This window comes from Centruroides vittatus, unplaced genomic scaffold, assembly GCF_030686945.1.
Source record: "Centruroides vittatus isolate TY-2023 unplaced genomic scaffold, ASM3068694v2 scaffold_769, whole genome shotgun sequence".
Classification (NCBI taxonomy): Eukaryota; Metazoa; Arthropoda; class Arachnida; order Scorpiones; family Buthidae; genus Centruroides; species Centruroides vittatus.
The window spans coordinates 2,286,415-2,301,750 of NW_027122717.1; the positions used below are offsets into that span (position 1 = coordinate 2,286,415).

At 30.0% G+C, this 15,336-nt stretch overlaps 1 protein-coding gene across 2 annotated transcripts in view; it reads left to right on the forward strand.

Moving 5' to 3' along the window:
• Positions 1 to 15,336, forward strand: part of Duba (Deubiquitinating enzyme A) — a 51,709-nt gene that overhangs the window by 12,583 nt on the left and 23,790 nt on the right. For both annotated transcript variants that reach the window (XM_067288164.1, XM_067288165.1), the window contains exons 2-4: positions 4,963 to 5,053; positions 12,681 to 12,745; positions 13,360 to 13,516. In XM_067288164.1, the coding sequence (XP_067144265.1) occupies positions 4,963 to 5,053; positions 12,681 to 12,745; positions 13,360 to 13,516 (313 nt within the window). The remainder of the gene's footprint in view (positions 1 to 4,962; positions 5,054 to 12,680; positions 12,746 to 13,359; positions 13,517 to 15,336) is intronic.

Here is a 15,336-nt window from a genome sequence, read left to right on the forward strand (position 1 = left end):
AAAGATAGAATATAATGAATAAACTTTAATACATAGAATGTTGATTGTTTAAATTAAAAATTAAAACAAAAGAATAAAAGTACAAGAAATCCTTGTTCAAAATTCAAGGATGAAATATTTGTGACTTCAAATTATCCAAGATTTACATATTTTTGTATAATATGCCAAATGCCATATAACTGATGTAATTTATTAAGCAAATGGAATACGGCTAGTTATACAGAATGTTATTTTTATTAATTGATAATAGTAATAATAATAAATGCAGCTAAACAGTACATGTCCATTGAGAACCTCACAGGTCAGTAGATAAGTTTATAAAAGGTTAAGCAGAATTCCTCAAAATGTAGCCCAAATTATTTTTAAAGTGGCCCAAAAAGTAGTAAATTGTCCAAATGTAATAGTCTAGAGCAGGCATGTCAAAGATATGACCTGCAACATCAATTCAATAATGCTATTTGTTTATTTTTATTATTATCTTGATACCAAAGAAAATGTGATATTTTGTACTTAAACAAATAATAATAAACAAAATCCTTGAACTCGATTATTACTATTATTGTTTTCATTTTTATTTATTCATATTACTTAGAGATATTTATTTTATTTGATTTATTTGTTGTTCAATTTCTTGTTTACATTATGTTTTCTCTATTTCATCTTTTGAATTTCAAATTAAAGTCTGTCTTGTCAAGATCATTTATTGCATAATTCTCACAATTTTGCATATAAAATGTGTGTTTTTGACATACTGTGGGTGATCAGTTAACAAACATAATTTGTTCCAAGACTTTAGTTAACGAACAATTTGGATAATGAACAATCATCGATTTACCATAGGTTTTTATGAAAATTTGATTAATTTGTTCTGGAAACCCCCCAAAAATATATATATATATACTTTCTGACTATGTTTATTTATAAGTAATAATAAAAACAGTCTTGCATTTTTATTAGTCGTGTTTTTTCTGTTTGTGGGGGTTAAAGAATATGTCTAATGTTCATTGCTTTTCTCTCTTCTTCAGGATTTTTCAGAAGTAATTAATAGCATTGTAATTGTAGAGATCCCCAAGTCTATTAACCTCAACCTGGTTTAGATACCATTCTAAGACCGTTGTTTTGACATCCTCCCATTCAAATTCCCATTCTAAGACCGTTGTTCAAATGATCTTTAATTAATATCAGATATTGGCATTAATCCTCTTTTTTAGAAGAAAGCCTATCTCGCCAAGTTTCTTGGTGTTCTTCATTCAAGAGTTCTTGGCATTCTTCTATCGTCAGATCAGTTTCAGGTTCTGTTATGATCTCCTCAATGTTCTTTATTTCTCAGATTTTTGTTACTCCACAAGCTGCTTGAGTCTTCTTGATAATACAGTATCTTTCTTAGATAAGATTGAACTGCGGCTTACTGTAGACCTGTACAAACCATACTGCTCATCAACATCAGACATCATCTGCCCACTCTCTACCTTTGTTATTATACTCTCACCTGTTGAAAATAAAAACCACTAAAACTTAATGAGCGCCCACCCGAATACTATAAAAAAATTGTTTCTGACAGAAAAATAAAAGGCTGGAATTACAAGGGAAGAGTTTCAAAGTTCAGAGGAATACTATCTGATCAATATATACCAGGTTGAGCATCGATGTCGACGTCTCCTGTACTTTGAAAAGTTTTGAATTGTTGTTTGAAGACAAGGGAAGACAATCGGTATTCTTTATTTTACACTGGTTCTTCTTGTGTTTGTTCTGTGAGGTGTTTGTTATCTGAACATAAAAATATTCCGCAAAAGAGTTCGTTATCCAATTTGTTCGATAACTGATCACCCACTGTATTGTTAATTTAAATAATAGCTAGGGGTGCCCCTAGTGGCTGTTTTTGACATACCGTGACAGAAATAAACCATTTTCAGAGCTTTATATAGTAGATTAGAGGTTTTTCTGTATATATGGATGTTAGTATGTGGGAGGGCAAGATTTTTTTCAAGACCTTTGCTTTTTGTTGAAAATTTCTGAAATTTTTCAGGGAGGTTGTGCATTAGGAGGAAATGTTTATAGCAATTTTCAGGAAAATTGGACCATTGGTTGGAAGATAATAAGGGTGTGGGGGACATTTGAAAATTTTTTACTCATACAAAGTTTCTTTACCAAAAAGTAAATGTGTTTGTTTCAAAAATCACCTCCACTCTCAATATTAATGTTTCTTCATGACTTTTTTTTTTATAACTTTTGATAGAATAATTGAATTCTAACTTTTTCAATATTGATATATTAATAAAATAGTTTTAAGAAATTGATATTTCTCAAACCCCTAATTGCAAGTTCAGGGTAAAAATATAAAAAACTATTTTTTTTAATGAAATTCTTAGAGATAAAATACTGTATTTTTTTGTTTTATTAATCATAATTTTCATTGAAATTAGACTGAAATAAAATACAGTTTAACCCGATTATAACGTCATCCATGGGACTGGCAATTTTTTGACGTTATAACCGAGTGTCGTTATCTGCAGGGTCATAATTTCAGTCCCATAAAAACTACTAAGTATGTTTAAGAATCTATTATAAAATCCATTCTAATTTAACATTGTATGTATTATCATAAAATTATTTCTTAATAGTAATACAGTATACTCTATCTATTGGGTTGTTCAGAAAGTTTGTAGCGATTTTTGATAGACGACGGTTGAGACACCAGTTGATGCAAAAATGATTAGAATTGTACAAACCAATGAATATTACGATAAATGACCTTGAGACGCGTCCGTTACAAAAAAACCGCTAAGATTATTCAAATAGCGTTTAATTTGTCTCATTGCAAAAAATGGATGCGAACAACGTGCATTATCGACACTTATTTCTTTTCTTTTTTCGTAAAAGCAAAAATGCTGTACAAACAGCAAAAAAGATATGTGATGTTTATGGTGGGAGTGCTGTATCAGAATCAACTGTTCGAAAGTGGTTTGCAAAATTTAAAACGGGTAATTTCAGCCTTGAAGATGCTCCTCGCTCAGGAAGACCTGTTATTGAAGAGGACCAGATCAAAGCATTATTGGATGAAAACCCTCATTACACAAGTCGAGAGATTGCAGACATAGTGAAGTCATCAAACAGTACTGTATTTCAACATCTAAAGTAGTTTGGATACGTGAATTGTTATGACATTTGGATACCTCATGACTTAACGGAAAAAAACTTACTGGATCGCATCTCTATTCGTGATTCTCTTGAAAGACAAAATGAAAATGACCCTTTTCTGAAGTGTTTAGTGACAGGTGATGAAAAGTGGATCATTTATAACAATATCAACCAAAAACGATCATGGGGTAAGAAAAATGAATCACCATTAAAAACTCCAAAGGCCGGTCTTCATCCAAAGAAGATCATGCTCACTGTCTGGTAGGATTGGAAAGGAATCCTGTACTACGAGCTGCTTCCACAGAATCAAACAATTGATTCTGATAAGTATTGTTCCCAATTGGATAAGCTGAACATGGCAATTAAAGAAAAACATCCAGAACTGGCCAATAGAAAAGGCATGTGTTTCACCAAGATAACACCAGACCTCACACATCTTTACGAACACACCAAAAATTATTGGAACTAGGCTGGGATGTTTTACCCCACCCCCCTTACTCACCCGACCTTGCCCCGTCGGACTACCATTTGTTCCGTTCTCTATAAAATTCCCTTCGTGATAAAAACTTTGATACTTTGGAAGCTTGCAAAAACCACGTGGATCAGTTTTTCGCGGGAAAAACTGGAAAGTTCTACGAAGAGGGTATCATGAAGCTGCCCCATAGATGGCAACACGTCATTAAAAACAATGGCGCATACATAATGGAATAAAAGTATATTTTTAGTTTTAAAACAATTTCTTTTATTTCTCTTAAAAATCGCTACAAACTTTCCGAACAACCCAATATTATGATGATGATAATTTATTATCGTATGTATAAAAATGCAAACTACATGTTTAAATCAACTTTATTTACATTATTATGTCTAAGTTTACATTGATCTAATTAAAAATTTCAAAAATGACCTTTTATAAGAAATTTCTATTAAGTTTCATTAATGATAGAACTTCCGGTTTTGAGAATAATTGTTGAATCAAAAGGCAACAAAAGGTTAAAGTAATGTATGCCAATTAAAAATAATTCAATTATTTCTTTATAAACTATTTGATATAATATGTTATATTAATTCATCCAACACAACCTTAATTACTCCAGTTAATCACATTCATAAATGTTATATTAAAAATATACAGAATATTTAACAATTTAGCATAAAGTAAGTCAAAAATGAGTACATAGTAACCAATCATCACATCATTTAAAAGTGTGGCAAACCTTACCCCACTGAAGTCAGGTGGTGAGAATACCACCCACAGTCGTTCTAGGAAGTGGACTCTGACCCTAGGACTGAACATATAGTATTTTCTTTGTTAAATAAAATTTGTAATCTAATTTTGTAAATTTAGGAGTGCTTCAAATATGACGTTAAAACAGGCTTTTATGTCATTACAAATGGGTTTTTTAACATTTTATAGTATAGTAAAATTGTGGGTCCGATAAAAATTTGACGTTATATTAGGGTTGTTGTTACATCTGATGACGTTATAATCGGGTTAAACTGTGTGTTAAAGAGCTGGAGGGCTTATATTTTTAATAAAGTTAAATTTTACAAGTAATCACTTGTATTAGTAATTTTATGTAAATCTAAAGACTTAAAGGTAATAATAGCAATTATTAGGAATAAAACAAAACAAAAATGCTGGAAAGTTTAGCAGCCACATTGCCAGCTTTTTTTTGTTAGTGAATTCTCATATTTTATTTGTTTGATTATACATTTAATTTTATAATTAATCCAATATGTAGAAATGTTTATTTCTTATTAAACATTTTTTTTCACATATAATTTTAAGGAGTTTTGACATAAAATTCTGTAATTTTGCAGAAGGAGAAATTATTTGAAAAGAAGTTAAGAAAGAAGGGTTTTTCAATCAAGAAAATGGGAGAAGATGGTGCTTGTCTCTTCAGAGCAGTTGGTGAGTGTTATCTGATCTCAGTTCTTATTTTGTCAGTACAGTAGCAAACTATCAGGAAATTGTTTCATTTGTGTATTGTATAATTTTTTCAAATCTATTTACTGAAACAGTTTGCAACTTCACATTTTTGGAAAATCAAACTTGTGCCATTCTAATTGAATTTGTCTAAGAATTAAATAAAATTAACAAACTGTCAATTTGAAGTAAGTTGCTTATGATTTATTTATAAGAACTATGATTTTTATATTTAGTTTTGTTTTAAAAAGTAACTACTGCAGTTGCTAGAATCACTGCTCATTTTTTCTGAAATAGTAGAATTAATTATAACTTATTTAACTGAATCCTAGTTCATTTATATTTATTTCTGCTAATATGGATGTTAGTTATAAACACAAATAATTTTTTTTTTTCTTGATATGGAAATCTGATGATTTGGTTTTTATTCTAATTAACCATATCTTTGTCAGGATGTATTACAAGAAATATTGTTGGTTGACACAATAATTAAGCCATTGCACACAATGTTTTGCTGTCTTGGAGAGAGCAATGTATGATATGGAATGGTTAGAGAATTCTAACAAACTTGTTAATATTTGATAGCTGAAGCAATGCAACAAAACATGTACAGATGTTTTAGTTATCAAAGGTGGTATGGCAGATGAAAAGAGAAACAATTGTTATTAAAATAAAAAGTATTAATTTTAAAAGCAAGATAACAGTTGATTTTAATGCTATTTTTGTTTAGATGTTGATTGATAGTTGTCTTCAGACTAAGTTATACTGAAGATAAAGCAAAAAACTTTTCAGCTCTACAGCATGTATTTTGAATATCATAGCTTATATGAAATGTCATTGATTGATCTTTTAAGAAAATAGAACTCTTATTTTTTTCATTACTGAGTGTAATTTATGATAACATACACAGCAGTAATCTCTAATTGTTGAACTTAATTAACTGTTTAAAAGATTAATACAATTTATTATAATTAGTTTGAGCATTTTATTATTTTGTGAGCATTTTGTTATTATTTTGTATTTTGTTATCTCATTAATTGGCATGTCATAGATTTATACAAAGACCACAGAGATATGACAAAGTGAAAATTTTGGATGATTGGATGGGAAAAGTACATTAATAACTAATCTGTTGTCAGAAAAAACTTTTTTCACTTTAGGTTTGTTATGTAGTTAACAAACTAAAATTTATCAAGACTTCAGCTATTATAATAGTTACAGACTATATATATATTTTATATTAGATCAATTCAAAAAAAAGATAATATTGGTATTGGTTGATTGTTCTAGTTGTAGAAATTAAAGATCCTAAAAATTCTATAATATAAAAAAAGTGGATACCTTTGATAACTTCCTTTAAAATTGATTTCAGCTAGAATTTCAGTAGGGATAAGAATAGAATAACTGTAAAGACTGATGCACATATACTGGATAAATCATTTTAAATCAGTAATCGTAAACTGATCTTTGTTAATGTAAGGGATCAAACAATTAGTATCAACCCATTTGTATTATTTTTTACATATGACCAACAAAAATCTGTTCAGCAGCTGATTAGACTAATGGTTTTTATTGACTGTCAAGATCATAACAAATCTCAAGAATTTGTTTGACTAGTGGCTAGTAGATGTCAGTTTAACTTAATTCTGCTGCATATGTTCATTGAACTAAGAAATGCTGTCAACTATAGAACATATAAGTAAAAAACAATGATCATAAATTACTAATATAAAAGCAGTCATTACTGTGTATATGAATTCTTTATAACTTCTTCAATTTTTGTGCAATTCAGATGAAATTTTAGTTATGTTTGTTTTATGTTCTGATGGAACGTATAGTGTAGATGTACCAGTTATGGCCAGAAAACAAATTTAACTTAAAAAATCTAATCACCACATATTCAAATCTGTCCAATGAAACAAACTTTTATTGTTAACTGTGTGAACAGTTAATAATAAAAGTTTGTTTCATTTGCGATTCTATTTTTAAGTTAAATTTGTTTTCTGGCCAGAACTGGTACTACACTGGCCAAAACTGGTACATCTACCCTAGGCTACTTATTGTGGAAATATTAGCTATAGAGTAAACATCTTATGATTTTGGATTGGTGATTGAACTTACCTTGCTGTGACATCAGTGACCTCATAAGTTTATGCTTGATGAGGGAATTTCTCATAATTTGCATTTTTTTAAACTTGTATGTGTATTTTAAACTTGATTCATTAAATTTAAACTTTAGAAAAGATAGTCACATCTTGTCACTTCTATAACAAATTTTTTTTTAAATCTTTCCATAGTGACCATATGATGTTCTATTAGTCGAACAGAAGTAACAATTTAACAAGCCTATTATTTAGAAAGTATTATCACTCACCTAACACAGTGATTCTTAAGAAGTTTGCTGGGGGTTGCCAAATTATGCAAAATTTCTTTCAGAATATAATAAAAAGAAAATTGATGTATAATTGAATGTCATATTGAAAAGTGAAATAAGAAAGATAAAGTTTTTCCTATTTAGTTTTTTTTATTTATTTCTTATTTCTTCCTACATACAACTTTGTTAGTACAGAAGAAATAAATGCAAATATGCTACTTACACTGCAGTATTTACTTCTTTTATTAATTCTAAGAAACTATTAATGCTTGGAATTTTAAAAATAATTAGGAAAAATAGTAGTAGTAGGCTTTGAAAATTTAAATATTTTGCAAAAGATATGCAAAATCTTTACGACAAGTTGTGGGTGTTTTAGTTTAGTTTTAGCATCGGCTCTGGATTGAATAATAGTGCATTTCTTTCTTATATTGTGTGTTTAGTTTTAATTAATTATAATTAACCCATAAAAATGAGCAAAAAACGGAAAGGAACGTTAGAAAATCTTTTTAATGTAAGTAATCTTGGACTGGGACTTTCAAAAAGAAAATATAGTGAAGAAAATACTAGTGAAAATTCCAATGATGATACAGTGAAAAATGCAATGGAAAAAAAAGTCCTAAAAATAAAGGTATAAAATTAAGTAACATTAAAATTAGAAAATACGGTCATGATTATATCAAATATGGGTTCGTAAGCATAGAAGTTCAAGGAATTTCAAAATCACAATGTGTCATTTGCGGTATAGTTCTCTCCAATGAAGCAATGAAACCAAATAAATTGTTGAGACATATTTAAATTCTAAGCACGAACAATATAAAAACAAAAAGCAGGATATTTTTTATAAGAAAAAAAGATGAATTAAAAAATCAAAAGATGTTCATAAATGTGACAACTACAAACTAAAGAATTATTAAAAGTTTCATTTATTGCAGCTCTTCACTTTGCTAAAGCAAAAAACCATTTACAATAGCTGAAGAATTATTAAAACCTGCCATGTTTAATATTTGTAAAGAACTATTTGAACCATTTGTGTCAAACAAAATTAAGGAAATACCTATGTCAAACAATACAATTTGGAATAGGACTATATTGATAGCTAATGATCTTCAGAAGCAGTTAACTAGCAATATTAAAAATTCTCCTTGGTTTTCATTGCAAATCAATGAATTTACAGATATATATATATTTAACTCTTTCCACCCTGTGGGCACTAAGAGGGCCTCTTTTAGTAGGCCATTATAGGCCTGGCCCACAATGGGGCAACTGGGTGGTGAGGGATGGGGCCCGACACACCTGAATGGACCACCCCCTGAAAAATTCCTGAGGATTATTTGACCCGTTCAGATTTGATCCTAGGTTCCCCAGAGCGGTAAGCTGCCACTTTGACCGCTCAGCCATTCGGCTGTCAATCTGCAGATATTGCTATCAGGAGCACCTGCTTAGGATATGTGCGATTTATTGATTATATAAAAATGGATATATCTGAAGAATTTCTCTTTTGCATTTTTTTTAGAAACAGATACAACAGGTGAAAATATATTTAACAAAATCGATTCATTTCTGAATACTAATGGCTTACTCTGGAAAAACTGTATTGGAATTTCCACAGATAGTGTTGCCTCTCTGACTGGTTGTTATAAGGCATTACATCAAGAATAAAATGTATTGTGCATGCAAATATAATAACTACTCATTGTTCATTGTTTCATTCATAGAGAACAATTAGCTTCCAAGGAATTGAGTACAGAATTGAATGAAGTTGTGATGATTTCAGTAAAAATTATAAATTTCATAAAAGGAAATGCACTAAATTCAAGATTATATTCAATTTTTTTGTGAAGAAGTTGGCGTAGATAATACTTCTCTCCTTTTTCACACAGAAGTGAGATGGCTGTCATGAGGAAAAATCTTTAATCATTTATTTGAATTGAGACTGGAAGTTGAGCTTTATTTAAATGATAAAAAATCCAGCCTATCAAGCTATTTTGATGACAATAATTGGGTTGTTAAACTGTTGTATCTGGCAGATATTTTTACAATTTTAAATCAGTTGAATCTATCTATGCAAGGATCTCAATATAATATTTTTATTTTCAATTTTGAATTTTCGTAAATAGTCTAAACTTCAAAATTGAAGATAAAATATCCTGAGTCATCATTGTACTAATATTTTTAATATGTATAAGTAAATTGAGGCTATGAAAATGAAATTACAAAGATAGACCAAAGAATAGATTCAAATATATATGATATGTTTCCATTCTATTGACAATTAATCTGATTCAAAATTTCAATTTGAGAAACAAAATGTAAATTCTTTAATTAAATGTCATCTTTTAAAATTAATTGATAAATTTGATATTTTTCTAATGATGAAGTTCACATTACAAAACTGTGGATTCAAGGTCCATACAACAATTATAAAAATATCAATTTATCATCAGCTGATGAAGATACATTATTAGAATTAATAAATGATTGTAATTTGAATTCTGTGTTCAAAACTAAAGGTGTGTCCGAATTTTGGATACAAATTTGTGCAGAATATTCTTCCGTTTTCAGCAGCAATGCAAAATTTGCTGCCTTTTGCTAGTACATATTTGTGTGAGAAAGGGTTCTCAACTATAGTGGATATAAAAACAAAAAAACGGAATCGATTGTGATTAGATGTCTGCACGCGGATAGCATTACAAACAATTGAACCAAGAATTAACAAATTAGTTGAAGATATTCAGCAGCAGAAATCTCATTAAATTATTTTCGAATATTTTTTGTTTTCTTTTATGAATTTTTAAATGTTTCTTATTTTATTCTTTGTTAAAAATTAATGAGTTTTTATGTTTAATTGTGAAGTTTGAATGTTATTTAAATAGATAATGAAATAATAAAGTTATGATTTACATTTATTATATGAAAAAATAAAGCAATAATAAAAAAATCAATTTATTATAGATAATTTAACAAATATAAATTATTATTAAAAAAGATGGGGGTCACAAAAAAATTATGAAATATTTGGTGGGCCATTAGTATAAAAAGGTTAAGAACCACTGATCTAACATACAGTCATATGTACAATTTATCTTTGTTTTATCAACATGGAATTAAGAAATGGCTTTGTCAAGAGCTGCAGAAATAGCATCACAATGTCAATCATCAAAACAATATTAAGATGTCTATTACTGAAGGAAGACAGCAAGGAAATTTTTTAAAAGACAATAGAGTGTTTACTGAGAATGTAGTGTATAAAGAAATATGCAGGGTCAGCACCTCTCTGATGCCTTGTCAGGACTGACACCACCGTGTCTTCCAGACATGGAAATTTCAATGGCTGTTACGTTAGTTTTTGCGCCAGCGGTTGCGTCACAGGCTTTCGGACTCTGAATGGAGACGGAAGGAAACAACTGGAAGAAGTACACTCCACTAGTAATCATTTAACAAAAATACCCGTTTATTAATCAATATTATTTATTAACAAGCTACATACAGACACTTAGCGGATGCTAAAAATATGACATATAGAAGGGTGAACCTTATCGTTATACGGATGCTAATAATATGATATAAATATACAGTGTGTGTGTGTGTGTATAAGAACCTCATTATTATTATCACGACCCTTACTGAGAGAGAGAGAGCTTACAATTGTTTGCGCACTGATAAATACCTTAAGAGTTTGTAGAGATTGAAGATCCATTCGGAACTTTCTGGAAGTTGCTTTCCTCCAGAGCAGTGGGAATTTCCCTCGAGTGTTGACAGCTAAGATCAGCGATAGTGGTGGCGATTGGCTGGACACACATGGTTCAAGAAAAAACTGGATGACCCCTTTTTACTCATCGACCCTTCCTTTTTATTAGGGGGTCTTCCTCCTGGGATTTTCCCATGACTTTGTCAGGAATTTTAGTAGATTGAGGCCAATAATCAATTTTTCACTCATTGGTTCTGGGTGACACATTAAATGTGTCACCTTCAACAAGGAAATAAGTCTGTGGGAAATAGTTTTAATTGTCTTTAACACTTTTTCTTTCCATTTTGTCTCCTTAAATTTTTCTCTCAAAACAAAAATTAAAAAATATTTTCACCAGTTTTGGCTCTTACAAATATATAATACTAGCTGACCCGGCCACGCGTTGTTGTGGCTCAAAATGTATCTATTATAAATGTGTAACACTTCTCCCGTGGGGGGAATATCGAAAAATCCCTTTTTAGTGTATATTCTGTTGACGTCACCTATTAAAACGCAATTAAAAATGCAAAAAAATCGCATGTAAAATAGTATAAATAGAAGCCGAGTTCTTCACAGTAAGCCTTAATCCTGTCCCTTTCCCCGCTGGGGAATATCGAAAAATCCCTTTTTAGTGTATATTCTGTTGACGTCACCTATTAAAACGCAATTAAAAATGCAAAAAATTGCATGTAAAATAGTATAAATAGAAGCCGAGTTCTTCACGGTAAGCCTTAATCCCGTCCATCTCCCCCCCCTGTAGGGAGAATTTCGACATGTATATTATATGAAAACACGTGCATATTCGAATGCAATGTTGTGTCAAAATTTCAAAGGAATCGGTAGGAACAAACAAACGTTGTATTTTATTTATATAGATAGGTAGAAAATGATCTGCTTAGGTCCATTCTCACAGAAAAGCATAATGCCTCACAGAAAAGCAAACTTAGGTCATCTGAAGTTAGTGCCATCTGTTGGACATAAAAGCCTTAATCCATATATAAATATATTTTTAAAAGGGGGGGAAATGGTTATCTTCACATATGCCACAAACCTTTGCGGGAATGTATTAAACAACTTCCCAAAGTTTCATGGCAATCGGATAAATGGTGTGGTAATGCATGAAGGACAAACACACACACACACACACACACACATTCGTTTTTATATATATAGATAAAGGCCATCATGTGTTTGTAAGTGAATTCTATAAATCCTACTATTTTTGTCCACCCCAGGTGAAATTTTGTTTTGTTGTTCTTTATGTTACAACAAATAGTATAAACTACTTAATTTGCAGAAATATTAACATTTCTTCTTGAATTTCTTGAAATCTTAATCTTCTCAATTCTTTAATTTCTACTTTTTCATAAAAAGCATTCTGTCATGCTTGGTGGGAATTTCTAGTTTTGATATAATAATCAGTCAGAAAAAAAATCTTTGTTCTTTTTAGTATGTAAATTAAAACTAAAAATAATTTATTTTATAAAATACTTCATCTTTTATATTTACAGCTGACCAAGTTTATGGAGATCAAGAAATGCATACTGCTGTGAGAAAACTATGCATGGATTATATGGTATGTAAAGTTTTTTTATAGTGTATGTCCAAAAATTATCCTTACAACATCTAATATAATTGCCAATTAACAAGTATAAAAATTCCTGTGTTGGAATTTTCACAAGAAAATTCCATAAGTTTCTCTGTAAAATACAGATAAACTTATGAAATTTTTCTTTTGTATAAAGTTTGTTTTTGTTTTGTTTGGATTGGCCATGGAAGTGCAATTTATTAAATTGGCTATATCATATTGTGTGATTTCTTTCTTTAGGGATTCATTAAAGATCTTATGATAATTTGCAGGTCACAGACATGAATTTAAAAGTAAGAATTACAGTTGCTAGTGAAGAAGTTGATTGGAAATGCTTCAATGTAAATGGCAGCATTTGGAGTATAAACTGGTTGTCTTGAGATTCACTAATAGCACATGTATTGAATGTTTGTAACATTGTTACTTTAATTAATAAAATAAATTTTGGAATATATGGATTTTAAAAATTATTGTCTAACAATCTTACAAGTATGATTATAAATTTTATTAAAGGATAAAAGTTGTAAAGATAATTTTTGGATACTCTGTATAATTAACAAAAATAAATATGAATGTATTTAAATTAAAATTTACTTTTACAGGCAAAAAATTCTGATTACTTTTCTCAATATGTAACTGAAGATTTTGAGAAATATATAGAAAGGAAAAGATGTGATCACATTCATGGAAATCATATTGAAATGCAAGCATTATCAGAAATGTTTAATAGACCTATTGAAGTTTACCATTACAGTATAGGTGAGTTGGCATTTATTTTAATTTCTTCTAAAAGTGATTTTTGCCAATATCAAACTAAGTTATAATTTAGTTAAATAAGTTATGAAACAAACAAAAGTGATAGTAATATCAAATTTGATTGCAATATGTAAATCAACAACAAAATACAAATTTATATTAAAAATGGTATAGATTTAATCTTGGTATAATCATCTGATGATCTATAATATCCACTGATATATCTATGATTAAAAATTAGTCCAGTTAATTCTAAATTTACTTAAGAAGTAGATTAAATTATTAGAAACATTGTATATTTGCTTATCCAAATTTGCATTGATTACATTGCTTTTTTATATAATGTCATGTCTCACTATAAGGTTCTTTGTTAATATAGCACTTTTCAAGGACAATCAAGCCTCAATATAGTGCCATCTTCATAGAATACCAACGAAAATTCACATGCAGATTCTTGTTAAATATTGAATAGAAAGCCCTTCAGTCCCTGTGAGTTACTAAATGTACAACTTTAAATTGCAAATGGCATTGTAATCATATCATATGACTTTGAACTTTTGAAAGCATGGACTGTATTGCTTTATATAATTCTTATTGTTCAAGGTCCTTCACTTCAGTGCTAATTTGGAGATGGAGAAATGGTGGTGCTATATTGAGATTTGACTGCTTATTCATATTTATTTACTGGCAAGTGGAAGAAAGGCTATGTTTCACTTTAAGGAGATATTTGCTTCTTTTTTTAACTTTTTTCACTCTGTGGGTACTAAGACGACCAGGCCCACAATGGGGTGGCTGGGTGGTGAGGGATGTGGCCTGCCATATCCAGATGCCCTCCAAAAAAATTCCTGGGAATTTATCGACCCATTCGGTTTCGAACCCGGGTCCTCAGAGCGGTAGGCTTGGCAGCTTGGCCATCTGGCGTGTGAGATATTTGCTTTATGGCAGTGATCTGTAAACCAACTTACCATATTATTAAGTATACTTCTAAGCTTCACATAAGCACACTTAAAATTGTGCTTTAATGGTCTGTACATAGAATAATGTTTCTTAACTGATACAGCAATTCATAATCATATATAGTAAGAATCTTGTTTTAATGGATCATGGAAAATGGATTTCTCAGAATAATAATGGATTTTTTCCAGGTCTTGCAAATCAATGTAATTTTACTTCTTTTTAACAGATTTGTAACTTGGAATAACACGCTTTTCTTTCCCCATCTGTTGTAAACTTCACATTTTTTCAATATTTAGTTAATATTTAGGTGTTTCCAGGAGTTTGCAGAGTTTGATGACACACTTATTACATTTGGGATATGTACCGATACAATTGAAAAATTGTGTGAAGAGAGTTAGCAAGCTAATATGATTAGCCACCTAGTGAACATTCTGACACTGGTCCAAATATAGTGCCAATATGTAGCAGGCCATCAAGTCTTTCCAAGTCATGAAGATCATCTTGATGAGTTTCAGCATGAATAGGCTATGCATGACATTGCTAATATTAAGTGGTTGTAACAACCACTTAATATACTCAATAGGCAGAAAAGTAGCATCAAAACAAACCAAGATAGATATGTTTTTTAACAAATCATGAATTCAAGTCAAGTGTTAATGAGTATACATAATTTGTGCTTTTTGTGCTTACAGTTTATTGAATTTTTGTCAGCTTTGTTGTACACATGTACAACATATTATGTGATCTTGTAACATATGCGTTTTTATAGAATAAAGAATAGAGATCTCAAGAGACTGAATAATTTCAAATAATGGATATTTTCTTGGGTATGCAGGAAACCTTTTGTTGCAATATAACAGATTCTT